General features: G+C 36.6%; 1 protein-coding gene across 10 annotated transcripts in view; it reads right to left on the reverse strand.

The window, feature by feature from the left end:
* Positions 1–19,238, reverse strand: part of CHRM3 (cholinergic receptor muscarinic 3) — a 269,545-nt gene that overhangs the window by 171,422 nt on the left and 78,885 nt on the right. For all 10 annotated transcript variants that reach the window (XM_038130540.1, XM_038130541.1, XM_038130534.1 and 7 more), the window contains one exon: positions 17,040–17,152. In XM_038130540.1, the coding sequence (XP_037986468.1) occupies positions 17,040–17,071 (32 nt within the window). In that variant the 5' untranslated portion in view covers positions 17,072–17,152. The remainder of the gene's footprint in view (positions 1–17,039; positions 17,153–19,238) is intronic.

Raw genomic sequence — 19,238 nt, forward strand, 5'->3', positions numbered from 1 at the left:
GTAATCAGTAGGCTTCAGAATTACTGTGGAGAAGTAGGCCTGTTTGGAAAGTACATAACATTGCTGAGAGCACAGAACACCGCACAAAACCTGCCTTAACAGTTGTTATTTCACTAGCTACAATATCTGAAGAGGCAAACTGTATGCTCTGTTTATTTTCATTCACCATAAGCACTCTGCACTTAGCAGATGCCAGCATATGTTTTCACTAGAAACACACAATTAAACTTGCTTGGAAATAACCGATAGGTGGGGAAATAAAGATATGTTGGGCCACTTGACACTAGCTGGAAGGCACCAGGACAATCTATCAGCCGCAGTAGCCAACAGAACTTAAGGAAACCAAAATACTTGACTGTATGGAAGTTCAGCTGAGGACTGAGTAACTGTTGAGGTGGGGAGGAAATAGTCCCTTACACAGAACAAAAAACAGCTGCACATCCTTTACAGGGAATCCCTTGCAAATCACTCTGAATTGCTAGTGTCTTTTTAGTATTATTTACAACTCTTCATTGCCACAGTTGAGACTGCAGTATTGCTGGGTTTTATTTATTTATTTATTTATTATTTACCCAATTTATTTCTTGGGTTTTATTTCTGAGTTTTTTCTAAGAAAATACCCCAAACTTTATAGACATTCAGCTGTGGCACTCTCCCATGTTGCATTCTGCAACTTCTTAGCCCCAAGCATGCCCCACTACCAGCTCTCTGTTTTATACATTCTGGCTTTCACATTTTTAAGCTTTACTAGTTCCATACACTTCATTTTATTTTTGTCCTGTGCCCATAATATCATCTTCTGTCAATAAGCCAAAAGATTCCCCCAAGAGATGTGAAAGCCACTTGCTCCTTTCCCATGCTTTACTGACAGTAAACACAATTCCTGAATCTTGCTTTTGTAACATTTTAAATGTGCCCCTGGAGATTCCTGAGCTCTGGGGCTAAATTGTTCAGCCCAGTTGGATTGCTGAAACCCCTATTTCAACACGCCAGCACTGGCAAGCGTGAGGAAAGAAATATCCTCTGGAAAGGAGCAGTCCAAAAGAGCCTCTTCAGTATGCTGTGTAACCATTTATGTAAAACTAGCTGACTGAGAAGAAGAAAAATAAAAGCTGACCAAGAGTGAACCGGACAACTAAGAAACAGAATCAGCCACCAAGAGTTCAGTGATCAGTAAAAAAATATTAACTACACTCTACTGAACACCACCCTTCTGTATCTCAGTATCTCATCCAAAGGAAAACAAGACAAATTTTATTTTAGTGAAAGATATTAACAATAATTTAAAATGTTTTTTTTTCAACTATCCCCCAAACAAGGAAAGTTCCCTCACAGATATTGACAGAAAAACAGAATATGCATGAAATTAAATACTGAAGAGTTATTTACCGAAGAATACTTGCCAAAATGCAAGTCTGAAGTATTTCCCACTTTGTGTCACCATTACCATGTGAAAAAACCCACACAAACTGCTTCAGTGATAAGGATTCTGGAATGTCTCTGTGGTGTAAATGAGAAGAGAAGACAGAGAATGGAGATCTCCCACCTACCCCCCTCTGATTCTTCAGCAGCAACAATGTGCAGATTAAACCACAAATAACATTTATTAGACAATAATGTGAAGGCATTTAAAGCTTTATAACAGGAAAGAAGGCTAAATTAATGCCATCTTCAACAACGTGTGAAAAACTAAGAGACTGTTCAGTGGCAGGAGCAAGCTCAAACACGGTGATGAGAAAATTAACTGACCAATTCATTAGCCACAAAATGCATCTCATTTGAATACAACTTAAAAAACATTGGCATTTCTTCTGTTGCTTGTATTTGCCAGGAGCCTGAGCTATCCTCCACGTAGTGAGATATTTTCCTCATACTTCTGTGACACTTCCTATAGAGTGAATCCTGGGCTAGAGGAGACTATACATTAAAGCAGCATGCATTGAGGGCTCAGCCCTGTAGCATGCTGAGTGCTCTGGCCCCTGGCCACCAGAGCACTTAGGCACATGTTTTATTTTAAACACATGAGCAGTTCCATGAAATCCAGAGAGAAAGTCACAGTATGGCCAGATTATGCCTTGCAAATGCAAAGCTATCTTAAAAAAGAGCAAAGCTATTTAAAATTAACACTATTATTTCCCTGAATCAGGTAAATCCGAGTAGACAAGATGTTCTGCAACATATTAAGAGGGTCAGAGAGACCTCTCAGCCCCACTCTTGGCTCAGGTATGCTCCCAAATTTGACACGCATAAGAAAATTGCTTCACAGAAAATACTGTGAGCATTCAAAGTTCAGCAATATCATTCACTGCCACCAAAACCAGAAAGAAAGGCAGAAACTGAAGCCTGAAGGATATCCTCAATTTTTGTCCAGCTTGCAGGCTTCTGAGCCATGAAGGATGTGTGCACCCTTCACAAAATTATTCAAGTTTACATTACCTTTTAGCAACTACCCACATCTGGCAAATTTCTTTCCTTTTCAACACTGACATAAACAATAAAACTGCATGAATTATTCCCTGAAAATGTTTTTAACATTTCAGTGTTAAAATTACCCTGTGTCAAGTTGCAGACAAAAGAAAAAGAAATTGAATAAGTTGAAGGTACGATCGACAGAAAATTTCTGAAGACTTAGTGCTTTGAGGATAGGATAAAAAAAAAGACATCAAGACCACTTTTACCTGTGTGCCTAAATCTTTACATATCTTTCAGATGAAAAGAAGTATTACTGTCACTATTATGATCATATTTTCTGAGATGTGAATGTTACATAATGCATCAATTTTATTTAAAACAAACCTTGCTTTAATTTTGTTAGCATATTTTATATCTCTTGCTCAAACACATCAGAAATAACTTAAATAATTTTTGTTACATATTGTAATCTGCACCTTGAGTGACAACCTCTGTGCTGGTTATCATCTTAGAGGGATGAGATAATAAATAACCCCCTGCTTCAAGCAGTATTTTATAATGCAAAATGTCACAGCTCTGTAAAGCAGTGCTAGAACATCTTAGCAAATTGTTGTATCAATGACATTTTAAAACTAGAGAATAGGCATTTTAAGCTAAGAGATCAACAACATTCTGTGCTTGATTTTGCAGCACATAAGTGTAATGTTTTCACCACTGCAGCTGAGAGCACCTTAGTTTCTTCAACACTATTGTATTAAAAAAAGAGTAAAATTTAAAAAGAAAGGAGAAGTCTAATTACAAAAGCTTCAAATTTTGAGTAACTGCTGGTATAAACAATATCCCCGCCTTTTCCCCCAATGAAATCCTCACTTGTTTTACCAGGTATGATGGGAAACAGTGATTGAGAAACTTGGATCAAGGCTTTGGGCTTCCTGATGAAAGGATCAAAGGACATGCATTTGAGCCACAGATCATACAGACCTCTGGGATCTGTAGGAAATCTTGCAGCTGAAAGGAAAAGCTGGGACAGGATGTTGAGAAGCAGGCTCCAGGTAACACTTCAAGCCAGCCCTTGGAACACAGGATGTCTCTCAGCTACCTACCTGGGCCCAGGGACACAGACCCACCATCCCTGATTCTAAGGAACAGAGCAGTTTGGAAAAGACCTCTGTGGTCATTAAGTCCAGCCATTAACCCAACACTGCCAAGTCAATCAAAAAAACCAGGTCCCTAAGTGCCATATCTACACGTCTTTTAAGTACCTCCAAGGGTGGTGACTCCACCACTTCCCTGGGCAGCCTCTTCCAATATTTAACAACCCTTTAGTAAAGGTCTTTGCCAGATTAAAAACACTTAATAACTGTAAGGAATTTTAAAAATATATATTTTAGCATCTTCCTTTTTAACGTCTATATTGGTTCTTTTTCTTTTTTTTTTTTTTTTTTTTTTGGTGCCAAGACACTTGAAACACCATTCACGTGCTGAAACATTGCCAGCCATTTCTGCCACTGTGGCAGCTGTGATACACACTGTTCAGAAGAATGATTTCAATAGAGCTGCCCAGTCCTGTGAGACCTCTGTTTATAACTCTTTCTCGGCCCTGCTCTGAAGTGCTTAACTCTATCAGTTCTCATCGACACAACAGATTAGACTACTAAATCCTATAGCCTATAGAAAAATACTGAGTTTGGGACAGCACACTATCCATTCTGCTTTCCTGATGCGTTCTGTAGGAGAGCTGGGAAGTTCTGTATTTGCTTGTTTAAAGGGGGATCCCGTATGGATAAAAAATGCTGTTCTTATGCCATGACTTGTCTTGCCTGACAATGAATCTGTCCTATTACATTGCTATGCCATCATGTCTCACTGGGCTCTCATAAATTACTGAAGCAGGTACACTCTTAAAAGCCACTTGTGAACCACTGATGGTATATATACAGATCTAGCAAGGGGAGCTTCAGATACTGAGGAGCTCAGCACCAAAAGGTCATATGACTCATTTAATAAAGTCATTATTTGTATTGAACATAACCTATATGCAGAGGTGGCTGCATAGTGCAATTGCACTAGTGATGACGAGATTCTCTTCTAACTCCTAAACTACATTTATACATCATTTACAAAATTACTCTTTCATTTAATAAGTGTTGTTCTTCAGGAAGGGAAAAAAAAAAAAAAAAAAAGCCAAACCAAAAAACCCAACAAACCCACACTAAATCAGCACCAAAATAAAAAGCCAGAACAATCTGAAAAACAACTAGTTGAAACAAACAAAGCAATAACCAGTTTAGATACATATATAAGTAAGGGAAAAATAGAGCCTGCTATCTCTTTTCTGTATAAAAGCAGAGGCACATATAAAGCAGAGACTTGATAAGTCAGAACTAAGTAAATAGTCAAGAGGTCCATTAAAATAACCAAAGAAAGAAGGGTGACTTTCTATTCATATTGAAGTCCACTGCAAACCTTATTTGGTCATCAATTTAATCTTTATTTTGTCAAATCACTAAATACAAACAGGAAACAAACCCAAGCCAAATCAGACTTACAAAAAATACTTCAAGTGACTACTCTGCTGTTAGCTCTGAATGAGCTCAGGAGTGAGGGACATTAGCAATCAGGCCTTCCTGGCAAACAGGGGCACAGGAGCAGTGCTAAGTCTGCACAACATCCCCTCTGCACATCCTCCTTACCAGCTGATATCAGTCCACATACTTGAATTTTTCAAATTAAAGTAAGTTTTAAAATCTCCACAGTGAAGCACAAAGACTTTGAGACAACTACCATCACTCTACACCAGACTAACCAAGCAGAATTAATCAGAGCAGTTTGCACATTTGAGCAAGTAGTTATAAACCAGAGATAAAAAAATATATATACTGTAGAGTCAACTGCTTTGTTTATATATTGTATGACACACAAGATGTGTCTAGAAAAGACTCACAGCATGAAAAACAACAGAGAGCTCAGACAGCTAATTAATACTGCTAATTTAACTTGTAGCCTAAAACACCACTCACTTATTGTTATCTGCACTCCATCAAGGAGTAGATGGTGACAGTTCTCAAGCATTGCTAGTAAATTATTTTTCATTTTGTCCTTTCCCTCATAAACAAAACATCACAGTGACAGAAGCTGCTTGACCTACTTTCTAAGAAAGAGATTTCCAAAGAAGCACGCCCCCCTCCTCCCATTATTCCTGATTTCTGCTCCATTTATACCTCCAGCATGCACAAGAGCACACAAACTAGCTACTAAACTGATTGGCATGGTTTTTTTTCACTGTGTCACAGATGTTGAAAATTAATCTCACCTATTCTTTTCCTGGATTATGTATTTGAAGGTATCCATATACTCCATAAGCAGAGAGAAGCCCCATGACTGTAGTGAAAACATACAGACATGTAGACATAATGCTAGTTGATCACTCATCCCAGTGAGACCCTTGCTTGCCCCAGATCTCAGGGATCTGCCAAACTTCTAAAATGCTACAAAAGAGCTCTGACAAACTTTTTGAGAATATCACAGAAGTGAAATAACCTCTTGAAAAATTCATCCTGTCTATGTTTTCAATAATTTTCTTGACTTCATTTTTTCATCTATGAACAGCTACAAGTCCTGAAGTCATAAAATGATGCTATGCCATGGGGCTTGCCTTTGGAACCTCAATGTCAGCTTCTGCTGGACAGCTACCATTTCACAATGGCTAGCCTTGTTTTATCTTTGCTCTTTGTTTCCTCAGATGCCTCTTCCTTCAATTTTCTTGCACCTTGAAACCCTCTGAAACAACGACAGCCTTTTCCTATCAAGCATGTGCCTGGGCATAGGAACTACCATCCTCTCAGTGGAGTCAGGGGAGTATGATCTCTGAAATGAAGTGGGTTACAGCCAACAGAGAGGTGCTCACATATTTGGAAGCAACATTCCTTTACCAAAATAGAGGCAGTTTGAAGCTCTTCTTATGCTTTGGACAATTCCTAAAACGATCTGGGCGGCACACAAAGATTCGCACTGTATCAGTTAATCATGGATAATGGGTTCATTAGATTGGAATCTCCACCAATACTAAATGGGTGGGGTTAAAGTGATGGTTCATTGGTTTTTGACTGACGTAACACCACAACCCTCTCTGGGAAAAGCAGCATAGTTTTACAGTTAATTTAATGGAAAAGTAGGGGGGATTTACTGTGGCGAAGAAAACATTCAAGAATTTAACATTATTTTGGGACACTGCAAAAAATTAATATGGACATGGGAAACTTACAAGAATCTCTGTTTTCAAAAACTTCCTGGAAACTCTCAGTTCCTAAGAATGGGCAAAGATGGACAAAATGTTGCTGAGAGATAGTGATCTCTGTGCTGCCCGGGGCTCAGGCACAGGGGAGGAGGGAAATGGGGAGCACATTCAGCTGCAGCATGGAATGAGCTCTTCTCAAGTCTGGAGATCCAATGCTGTTCCTGGCTGGAATGGTAAATCACAAAAACATTTCTTCTCTTAGTTCAGTTTTCACCTATCACATCAGGAAAATGAAAGCTTAAGTGTAAATTAGAGATTTTGAAGGAAAAATATTATAGCTCTTTAGTTCATCAAGTCTGAGAAGTGATAAATTCTTCCAATAATTTAGTCCAGACCAAGTACAAGCAGCTTTTTAAGTGTGTTGTATCAACTAAAACTAAAGCATTCTTTGCAGCAGAATAACCAGATAATAACAAATTTGCACATGAACATTAGTGTCTTGCTTTGACTTTCTTCTCCTACAGGACAAATTTATGTAAAGGGAGAGGAAATGTAAAAGAAGTTTATTTCAGTCCTTCAAACAGTTAGGAGCTTATCAGTAATTACACGCTGTATAATCATGAATTCAGTCCAAAATGAATAGAACACTAGGAGCAAAAATGAAAGTCAAACATAATCAAAAAACTCTGTAAACAATTATATGGCTCACAGAAATATGATATAAAAGCAGCCACATAAAACAGTTTACAAGCAAAGTTCCTAGCTTTCTTTAACCAAATAGAGGGGGAAGTCAATGTTAGCAGTCTCATAATACTCACTGAGGGGATGGTAATATGACAGCATTATATATACTCTGAAATAACAATAACTATTCGTGAACAACTGAATTAGCTGTTATCTTATAAACTGCTCAGGATCTCCGACATATATGTAATAGAAGAGGATGCACACAGCCCTCCCATGAATAGCCCTACAGTTACATGCACCTTCCTTCTTCCACCCGTGTCACCCACAAAAGCCTGGGAGCACTGGACGATGTCACCCTATGTGTCACACCCTGTCCATCCTAAACACAGAAATTAAGTCACCCATTGTGAATCATGTCTCCCCTGGCTCTAGTTCTTCTGGTTTAAAAAAAAAACTGTCTTAGGTCTTTAACAAATATGGTGAAACTGTGCTAGAATTAGCTCAAGTATGTGCATTTGCCAAAACAAAAGAAATTCTGTGAGTATTCCTACTCCACAGCTGACTCACATTCAGAACCAAATCCTACACACAATGATTTTAGGGCCTTGCTTGGAGTCAACATAAAGCTGACTTGCTGATTTGAAATTACCTTTAAATCTCTTTTGGCAAGAACAACCTTCCATAGTAATGAGAACTATTCTTTAGAGACCAGATTTTCTAACACGAACACCTGAATTCATTTAATCTGAGCTTTTCAGAATCATTGCTGTCACCTGCTGAAGATGCTAATATGTTACTTCAGGCTGTTGTTAGAAAGTTTCATGCCTCAATTCTCACAGGATTTATCACTTTGAGGCAGGTCCTTCACTTCCTCTCCCTTAAGTACAATAACACCCACAAATCCTCTCTTCTCAAAAGCCTTCAGCCACTCTTTTCTAGCTATATAGCTGGGCAGCACATAAAGAAATAAAATTGTTTCCCTAATATAAAAAATTGTTTCTTCTTTTTTAATGTTGCAAAGACAAAAAAAAACCCCAATTTTTCAGTGAGGAAAAGGTGGACCATGAGATATTCTAAATACTTGTGGTGTTACCTATTTCTAAGCAGAATAATTTTTTCCAGGGATTTGAGGCAAAGCCACCTGGAGGAGGGGACACAGCAGCTGCTCACTAGAACCAAGCAACAGAACAGCTTAGAGGAAGAATTAACAGAATGAGAGACTATATAATTGAAATTCTTATAGAAAGGTTATAACACCAGATGTAAGCTGAAATCTGGTTGATAACCCAAATTGACCCAGTTTGTTTTATTAGTACAAATAGTTAAACTAAACCATTGTGTTATCTCTCATTCAAAATGTTTCAGCTTTAAAGTATGGCATTGATTAATAAGAGCTACACAAGAAAGTCTTGTACAATGGAGTCAGGCCATTAACTTCGCTTGGCTGAAGGTGAGACTTGGGCTGTAAGTTTTAATTCCCAAAAAGAGCTATATATATTCTCCAATGGGAAATAATTTCCGCACCACTAAAATGCCCACATTGCTCTGGTGAAACAGAGACTATTTAAACAGGGCACCAAAACATCCATTTTACTGAGCAAAGGAAATGAAGACTGTCTACTGCATTTGAGCAAATATTTTCCAGTAACAAGTAGAAAATGGTTCAAAAAGTCTCGCTTCTCATTACTTCATTTATTTTAACAAACTACTCATTTTAATACTCTTTATATATAAAAAATGCATCAGGTAGCAGGCAAAATGGAAAGTATGTACTTTCTGTGAATGTCAAACCATTGAGTTCCTATCATTTTGAGACACCTCTTGTGTGCCTAAAATGTACAATCCATTTGAATAAGTGTGGTTGCTCCACAGATGCATTTACTGCAGCTCCAACAAAATAAAATGAACTATAGCAAGCATTGGGTTCTTCAGGCTTATCTTGGCCTTGCATTTTAAAATAGGAAATAACAATATTGCATGCACAGACAGTTACCCAGAGGGTAATATATCCCTTTCTATGATAAGTATCTAAGACAGATGAAAGACAAGAATTGCCTTCTGAAGCTGCCTGCCTCTCCCCGTGGACAACTTAGAAACACCAGGTGAATCCTACCTTTATAAAGAACTAAGAAATTAGAGATACACAGTAATGGCTTCAGATTTCAGATAAAACAAGCAATTAAAAAAATGGACATAATTTTAAAGGAAAGGTTATTTTCCAAGTTTGCTATTCTCCTTTTTTTTTCCCCACCAAAACAAGTTGTTTTTTAAAGTGTCTCTGTATAATTTAAATTATTATTTTCTCTTCTTATGTATGTGCACTTTTATATATATACATACACATCATACCAAAAAATACTTACAGGAAATGAAATTAAGATATAACATGTTAAGATATAACATGTTAATTCTTAGAATAATGAATATCATGTCTCATCAAGACATTGGTACCAAGTATTCAAAATCAGTATTCTGAAGCATCTAAATTGTTTCCATATTAGCATGGAAAAGAATGACTTTTAATACTAAATCTATTTACTGCCTCATTTAAGCAAATGATGTAGCAGAAAAATTAAACTTTCCCAAGAGAAATGCTTATACACAGAAATGTATAGCCCAAATTAGTAGCTAAAAACTGCTGTAAAGTGCACTCAAGTCACATGAAACACAGTTAGAAGACATGTTTATGTAAAGCTCAAGAAAGCTGTATAGTCAAAGGGAAATAAAATGAGAGGAAAGCTAATAAGAGAAAGTATTACATAGTTTTACCAAAGGCAGAGAAGTATACCTAAATGCTTTTGTCAAAAGCAACACCACAAAAGATACTCCTTAAAGTTATCAGGATTTGAGCTGGTTTACTCCAACTTTAATTTTCTGGTAAAAAAGGATATCAAAGGGCATTTAACCGATGAGTCTGAAAAAGTGATTATTGAAAACCATTAGTAATTTTATCATAAAGTACAACTGATATACTTGCGAAAATCTGCACTGATATAGTTTTGATCTCATTTAGATATTTCAATCCAAGCTAAAAAATTGCCAATATCTATACGGTGAAAATTATTTGACAACAATAAAAAAAAATTAAAAAAAATAAAAAAAACCCCAAGCCTTACATAAATTTCTGAATAAATTTGCTCAGATTTGATACAAACCTCATCTCAAAGCAATGAATGCAAAATTGAACTGTGGATGCCTGTTGTAACAACATGAATTAAACTTATGAATCTCATTCCTCTCCTTCTCAAGCACTTAATTAGTTTTTGAATGCCTGGATTTTGTTTCCCTGAGCTGAGAAATATACATTGCTTATCAGAAGCTCTATCTTCTCTACCAGTTTCCTCTTTCCACCATTTTTGCTATTGTTGATGCTGGCTACAGGAATTATCAGTTAGAAGAAATATAGACATCATATGCATTTGATCAGTTGGAAATCAAAGAACTGCAGTGATTCTTACCTACTTTCCACACTGTGCTTTGCAAAGGCACTTTTCACATACGTCTTAAGATATTATGCTTAATTTGGGTACACATATTTATTCTCTGCTATTAGGTAAACTACACAACATCATTTCTATATTGACAATAATTGAAATAAAATGAAAAATTAATTCTTATCTCAATATAAAGGAAAATTTCAGCAGCCTATATTTTTCAATAACTTCATTGTTGACCTGCTGATTGCACAAGAGGCAACAACTGACAGTAAATTAGGGGGAATGCTGACATAGCTGATGGCAGTGTCCCTAGCTGGGAAGATGTTTGCACTCTTGAGGTTTAAGCCAACAAAAATCTCATGTCCTACCCCAGGTGCCAAGGTGGGTTCATGTCACAGAACAACCCTCAGCATGAGTAGGGAGGGACCAGGTGTGGAAGGGATGTGTGTGCAGGAGCCCTGGCAAGGGCAGAAGCCACATCAGCCCTCATCTGGGTGGGCAATGGTCCTGGACAAATAGTTTTTAAATATCTCATTATCATATAATTTATTTCATAATTATGCCTACAAAAAAAAAAAAAAAAAAACAAAACAAAAACTATTTCCAGCATCAGCATCTATATTTATATAATACAAAGCTTCATAATAATAAACCTTCAGAAAGGAACTCTACCTGCTATATATGAAAGAAAAAAAAAAAATTACTGATTTCCTTAAGCAGCATACTTGGTTGTTTTTTTTTTTTCCCCAGAAGTCCCTATTGAATCACCTCTGTGACAAACCTGGGAGTGATCAAACTCAAGTTTCTCAAAGATATTGAAAGCACTACTCCATTCCAATAGTCAACGTCCAGCATATAGGAGATGTGCATATTTAGTTTATCTTTAGAAGATACAAAGTTCTACTTTCTAGGCATATTTGGGTGATTAATCCCAGGTAATTTTTAGATCTTCAACTCTTCTAGTAAGCGTTTAGCATATCTTCTCAAGCCAGGTATCCAAAATTAAAACTGTGTAATTGATTACACTGCAAACCTGGTTGCTGTGCAAGTCAGGAGTGCAAGCAGGCAGGAGAGGTGACACAACATGCCATGTGTCTCCTCCTGCCAGCCCAGCCACCCTGAGAAACAGGAAAGAACATCTGGCAGCAGATTTGCCTAGCATCTACTGAGGCTGAAGTAAGCAAAATTCATTTGTGAATCCCTTGAACTCATCTGTTGCCACCAAGAAGAGCCCAAAAAAGGTGGTGAGGAGACAGCTGCTGGCATCTCCTGGCCTCCAGACTTGTACAAAAGCGATGTTGGCCAGATCACCTGGGCAGGTATTTTAGTGCTGCGAGTGTGCCAGTGTGAGACCACAAACCAGTGAACTCAGTTACTGACTGTCTAAAATAAGCCACCCCTCCCTTCCAAAGGGTATCTGACTGAGTCAGCTGCACCAATTTCACGCAGTTCCACAAGCTTTAACTCTGAGGAGGGGAGGCAGGGCTGCTTGGGCACCACAAGCAGCTCATCACTGATACAGCTCTGCTTGATCACACACCAGTTAAATACTTCCAGCTTCCCAGGATCCTCCCTCCCCTATCAAACTGATAAAATGCTGGATAGTTCTGCAAGTTCTGTACATCTTGGTTATCCATTGGAAACTTTAACTTCATAGCAAGATTATAAAAAAAAAAAAAAACAAAAACCAAACACAAACAGATCTTAAGCACTCAATATATTCTTGTATTATTTTTAATGAGAAGAAAACCCACAACTAATGAGATTAATATTCTAATTAAAAAAAAAAAAACCAAAAAAAACCAAAAAAAAAACCCAAAAAAACCCAGCTTACTAGTGTTTGCTTGTGGGGTTTTTTTCCACCCTAACAAAACTGGCAAGCTCTTTGTTTTCTGCAGAGTATGGCTGCTGCTGCTTTTTTACAGTAGCACAGTAGAAAAGCTAAAGATTAAATATTCATACATTGAATATATTTTCAAGCAAGCTTGCTCAAGCTTTAGACCCAGTTTTTTCTTTAAGAGCCTGCGGCAGTTAAAAGAGAATAGAATTTAAACACAACAGTAAGATTACCACAGAACCTCTTCTGATTCCAAGCAGTTTTAAAAACTTGCTATGTTTTTAAATGCAAAAATCTCACAGAAGTAGTTATTTGGTACAAATAATTAATGAATTCAGAAGAAAATTATTCAGGAATTTAAAACTTTAGAATGTGAAAATATTTTCTCTATTCAGATAAAGAAATTGCTTGCAGCAGTTCATTTAAAACCAATTCCTGTCACACTCCCATTAGAAGGATGTTCTTTAAGAGAAAATAAAATGACACACTGATTCATGGACTAGCACGTTTATCAGGACATGCAGATAGAGAATCATTAATCAAGACTCCCTACTAATAGAAAATCATTAGAACAAAGCACATCAGCAGCAATGCCTCTTCAGTTATCAGGCCTTGCTTTAACCAATACCCAACCTTGAGGCCAGTTTCTCAGCAGCTTTCAAAGCTTCTATGACATAATTTATTCAAGACTCTTGACACAGTGCAGTCCTTCAGTATCACAATATCAGCTTGAAAATTAAGTACATAAAGGTGTAGGGAAACAAGGGCAAAGGGGAGTTCTTTCTCTGAATGTACAGAAGCAACATGAGTTTAAATTCACCCAAACCAGAAGTTTTCAAGACAAACATTAGTGCTATTTCTTTGTTTCTATTACCTCAGTTCAGGATATATCTCAGCAGGATTGGAATTACTTTAATAAATAATATATGCTTCATTTTGATTTTTTCAGTGTACCTGCCATGCCATTTACTCTGTCATCCAAATAAAGCCCATGATGTGTTTGGACAGCCAGACTAGCAGGTGGCACTGATGGACCCAGGTTTACTGAATACACAGTGTGAACTCTGATGGAACAATGCTCTAAGCAAACTCAATGGCAGTCTAGAAAACCCTGAATATTGCCACAATAGGCAGAAAGCAATGGAACGAATAAAATCTGGTTTTAATACTTATTAATGCTGCTTTACAGTTAAAATGAAGCACTTCAGTTACAACACCATCTGTAAACTCTGAGGAGCCTCCAGCACAGAGAAGCTGAAACAAGAGTTCAGAAGCAGAACCAGACAAAATGCAAGCTTCCATTGTTCAGTGATGGTACAGGAGGTTTCAATACTGTCAATGACTTTTGACAGATTGTTTTGGGTTGAGAAACTGAGACACAGTTTTTCCCTGTTTTCTTCCCATCACTTTTTTTCTTATTCCCTTTTTTAGGTTAGGTAATAGAATGGTAATCTTACTTAGCAGCAGCTGCTGTTGTTTCTTCAAGTGGCTATCTATTAAATATAATATTCAGAAAATACAGCTGGTAAATATTAGGAATACCTGCTATGTTGTTGTTTTTTTTTTTAAATTGAGCTTTCTAGAATTATTCAGTCTTCCAAGTAAATGAAGGCATTTATATATTAAAAATCCCTTTGTTATTCTTATAACTTAACATATGGCCTAAAAGAAAAATTGTTTGTAGATGTCCTGACCTTTAATGTTTTACACATTCTCTTTTCAATTAGCATAAACATCTCCCAGATAGCATCTGGCTTCTGTTCTCTATGGCTTCCTTTTCATCCTGTGCAGACTTTGTATATTGAATACTTTAAAAAAATATTTTCAAAATTAAAATACCATATGAATTTTCTCAATATATAGCAGAAAATTAAGATTTACACTTTTTATTGTTGTTTGGCTTTTGGTTCATTAGGATTTTTTAAGCCTCAGTGCTTTCCAGCAACCAAAAAGCCCTACTAAAGTTGATATCAATTGGTCTAAAGCAGAATGAATATCAGAAGGCATTCAACTACAGGATGATATGCAAAGTTGTACTTAAAGTACTTCTTCCTTATAAGAGATTCTATTTCCTTTTCACACAAGATCTCAAATCCCACTGTGCCCTCTAAAAGCCTGACTTAATTGTAATAGGACACCTGTAATAGGTTTCCCTGGTCTATCTAATGGGGCATAGGATTTGGGAACAAACTAGAAGTATTGTTATCATTACTATTTTACAGATTTTAAATATATACTACTGTTTGAATATTGTTTTCTCTCTTGGGTTTGAATTTGATGAGCAAAGCTTACTTATCCTCCAGATTTCATTCTGCAAGCTACCATGGTAAGGGTAGAAAATCCTCTAGGTGTCACATCCTGTGTGATGGCATTCAGTTTACTTCCTGATGCCCACCTTAGCTTTCCTCTGGTTAGTAAGAAGCAGTCAAGTAACTGCTTCTAACATTTGAGAGCCTATGTGAGCCTTGAGTGGATGCAGAAGTGAGAGGAGAATGAGGATGCCCTTACACAAGGTACATTCTTTATGCTTGAAGATTTTGACTGCAAAGAGGAACAGTTCTAACAAGAATGCCAAAGCAGTGATTTTAAAATTGTCAGGACAATTTCTTAAACAACTGAAGACATCATCACACCCTTTTTTGTTGTTTTTTTTTTTGAAGTCTGCCCTCAAGGGAAACACTGTGGATTGGAATGGATTTTGTTCTCTTGCTGGCTGACACGGAGAATAAATGCAGTAAAATGGCAGTAAAATGTAGTGGAGCAGACATCTGCAAAAGGAGACATAATCCTGCAGTATTTACACATCTGGGATAGACAGTTTTGTCTGTTTAAAGAAGTTAGTTCTCCCATGAGACTTGTCAGAAAGCCCCGATTTCATGATGAATCAGTGCACACTGAGGATGTATAAACAGGCTCCGAAAAGTATGATTTCCTTATTTCTGATAAGGAAAAAGAGAAAAGGTCAAGTCTTTGAAGCAAATCTGCTAATCTGGCAAATGCAAAGTTGGTTAGAGAATGATGCAGAATTCAATAAATACCTAGGGCAATGCTTTGCAGAACCAACAGGTGCTGGATAACCCATCAAACAATATCAGGTTTGTCCCCTCAAAAGCTGCAGGTGGAAACAAGCAAGGTGCTGCTATTTTAGCTATTTATCTGGCTCCCTGGTTTCAGAGTTGTATGGTTACTACCCAGGAGACATAAAATTTGAAATGCAAACCCAGCTGAACTTGGTAACAGAGAAGCAGGCAGAAAATGCCCTCCACAGGATGAGAAAATGTGCTACACGGCTGTCCATTTCTCTGTATAAACACCCATTTTCACCAAAAATAATAGTAACCAATTTTGCTGGTGAACATCTCTATCCACTTATTTGGGATATTTAAATACATCCTTCTGTCACCAAGTACACTTCTAGAAACTGCATTGCTTCTATCTTAGTTCATTACAGCAATTAAGCACATAGCAAGAACAGCCTTGACTAAATGCCTTATGGCATTAGGGAAATTAATATTTGCCTCTTCTATTCTCTTTACTTTCTTCACTACTTCTGCATCCTTCTAAGAACTCTGGAATCTGAAGCAGAAAAGGAAAGATACCCTTCATACCATATCTGTTCTAACCCAAACACTAGACACAAATTTAGGGTAACAAACATTTACAGGCAAATTTTAACACTGGCTAAGCAACTATTCCAGACAATTCAGTATCATTGATAACCAATCTCTGGTATGAGAACCATATCTAAATCCTCAAAAAGGAGAAGAGTGAGAGAGTGAAGATTGAAACCTCAGTTGCTCAATCTGATTTTTGGAGAGAAGACAGGGCTGCAATTTCTGGTGTGTTAAGGAGTCATCAGTGGAACATTCTGATACCCAAATTTAGTTTGTCAATGTGTTTAGCCAAATGAACAATGAGTGCTTTGGATCTCATTATTGTATGTCTAGACACAGAAGCAATAATTCAGTTATAATACGAGGATCCTTGCTTTCAATATTATTGATTATACAATACTTGACAGTGCTCACAGATACTATAATCAGATTAATTGTAGGCACAAAACAGAGAAGCAGCACAAAAACCAAAACTGACAAATTATTTCCAAATATATTCTCCAATTAATTTATTTACCTGTATTTTATAGTATAATTGTAACACAGTTACAGTTATCTTATTCTTAAATACATTGTGGTACGTGTCTGACCAAAAAGAACATTTAGTCAGAATCTAATTTGAACTAGACACAGTAAATGAAGGTGAAGATGCTTTCAAGCTCAAGGGAAAGTCAGCATTTCAAGCAGTGTATCAGAATTTTTGCACAGCTCTAAAATCATCCAAAAAGAGAAAAGTTCTATACAGTTGCTTCTGAACTTAGGTTTCAGTTCTTTCTCTGAAGTATCTAATATATATGTACAGAATGAAAACTCACCACGGGCACGGAAGAGGAGAAGTATATATCATGTTTCAGACGACTGTATATCATCCAACTGGTAGTCCATTATACCATCGGCTGATAAAAGATTTTGCCATAACCATAAAGATCTTAAAAAAAAAAAAAAATAGAGAAGTCAAAAGATAATCACACACTGAAGAAGTTAAAACTGATTATTTATATAAATATATTTAATATATTATATATATATATAAAACATACATAATATATATAAACTGATTATTAATATAGTATATAAAAGTTTTTATTTAAAATACAGTTTCACTGTGGTTTAAATTATACTTTTAAAACAACAGTAACAAAAGAGCCTGTTCTACATCATTACCATCCAGCAAGTGATGGATACATATTCTCTTACAACCACTACAATGGTATTTGCTCAGATACTTCATTTGCAATTATTTTACAGATTTTTTGACTTCCAGCTGACTTCAGGATTCATATCTTTTTTTCAATGCTGTTCAACAATGGCAGCTGTACACATTGGCATTTTCTCAAAGCAGTATTTTTCAAGTGCTATTTTTCTTCTTGTTTTATTTATTCAGGACTCTACCACACATTTTCTACCAAAACACAAAATCCTCATGCAAAAATTATCTACAAATGCAGATGATGGAGAAGACCACTGCACGAGAGCAGGCAGCTGACAAAGCCAACAATTTTAACACAAGATGCACTACTTAACTTGGGTTAACAGCACATGCAGAACAAGGGACACCCACCACCCCATCAACAGCAACTATTAATTCCTTGTTTCTCTTTTGCTAAACACAAAGGCCAGAGTGCTACAAAGCTTGCCTGAGGATATGATCCCAGAGTTGCATTTTTAAACATTGGCGATGTGCAGAATGATAAGGGAGATGGGTTCTAGGCCAAGTGGCTGCATAGCACAGAAGCAAAGGGCAATGGATTTTCACTGAAAAAGTTCATGTCAGCAATTTTCAGGAATCTTGTTTTCTCTTTATTAATCCTTAGTAGGCCTCCTTGAAGAATTTTTATGCAGAACCATTTTTTCATGATTCCTCACAGTTCCCAGAAAGTGCTACAATTTAAACTGAAACACTGGCTCAAACCAGAAAACCTGACAAATTTGGGGTTCTTGAGTTTTGTGGTTTGTGTTTGTTGGGGAGGGGGGAGGGGTTTGTGTGTTGGTTATTTGTTATTGTTGTTGTCTCGTTGGTAGTTTTTTTTTGGATTTTGTTTCCTCAAAGCAAAAAAGGATTGGAGGCTTCCACCACTCTAGATGTATCCTATTTCAATAGATTGAATTTAGGCAAATTTAAATATTTCCTCTCAAAAGAGGCTTTCAATTTTAATATATTTAATGTCAAATCTTAGGTTAAAAGAAAGTTAGGATTAAAGTGAAAACGTGACCCCAGCACAGTGGTTCCTCTCTCATGAAACTCTTTTAAAGTCAGATGTTCCAAAACACAGTTTTCATCAGATAGAGAATGAGATTTCCTGAGATTTCAGGGATCTCTCTGAAGTGAGATTTTACATATTCTTTAGAACTGCAAAGAACTTAAAAGCTAAGAAATTGATTCTCTTTTCACCTTTTATGAGAACAACTCAGGTAAAATGAATATAATTTTCTGACATTTTTCCACAGACTATTTTTGTCTGCATCACACTTTTCTTTTGACTCCTTCTTCTGCAATTTTATGTCTAAATTCTGTTGATAATTTAAGGAGAGTAACATGACCCTTCCAAACATTTAACATTACCCTGCTACTCTGCTCTTCCCCTCTAAAAACCCACTAAAAATGCTGAGTGATGGGTTCAATTGAGTGTACATGAGTAGAAAACATCATCACCCAAATAGAATAACCAACTTTTATTCAGATTTTTTTATACAACAGAATTAAATTTCTAATTTTTCTAACCATGAGAGTATTTTCTCATGGTGGAGGCCAGCAAAAATGTCAAAACAAATATGCTTGGGAAAAGGCATTTTATTCACATACAATAGTTTTTGTTGTATGTTTTCTAAATATTTTTCTGCACTCTTTTTCTAATTCTCTTTCACAGGACAAAATGATGTATTTTCAAGTATAGTAAGGCTTTTTTTAAACAATCAGCAACTTTTAGCAGGTCCTATAACAGGCTACTTATTGCTGCATGTCACAGGAGTGAGGAATTGGTCCAATACAAGGAAAAGGTGTGAAAAACTTGTTC

Source organism: Motacilla alba, chromosome 3, assembly GCF_015832195.1.
Source record: "Motacilla alba alba isolate MOTALB_02 chromosome 3, Motacilla_alba_V1.0_pri, whole genome shotgun sequence".
NCBI lineage: Eukaryota > Metazoa > Chordata > Aves > Passeriformes > Motacillidae > Motacilla > Motacilla alba.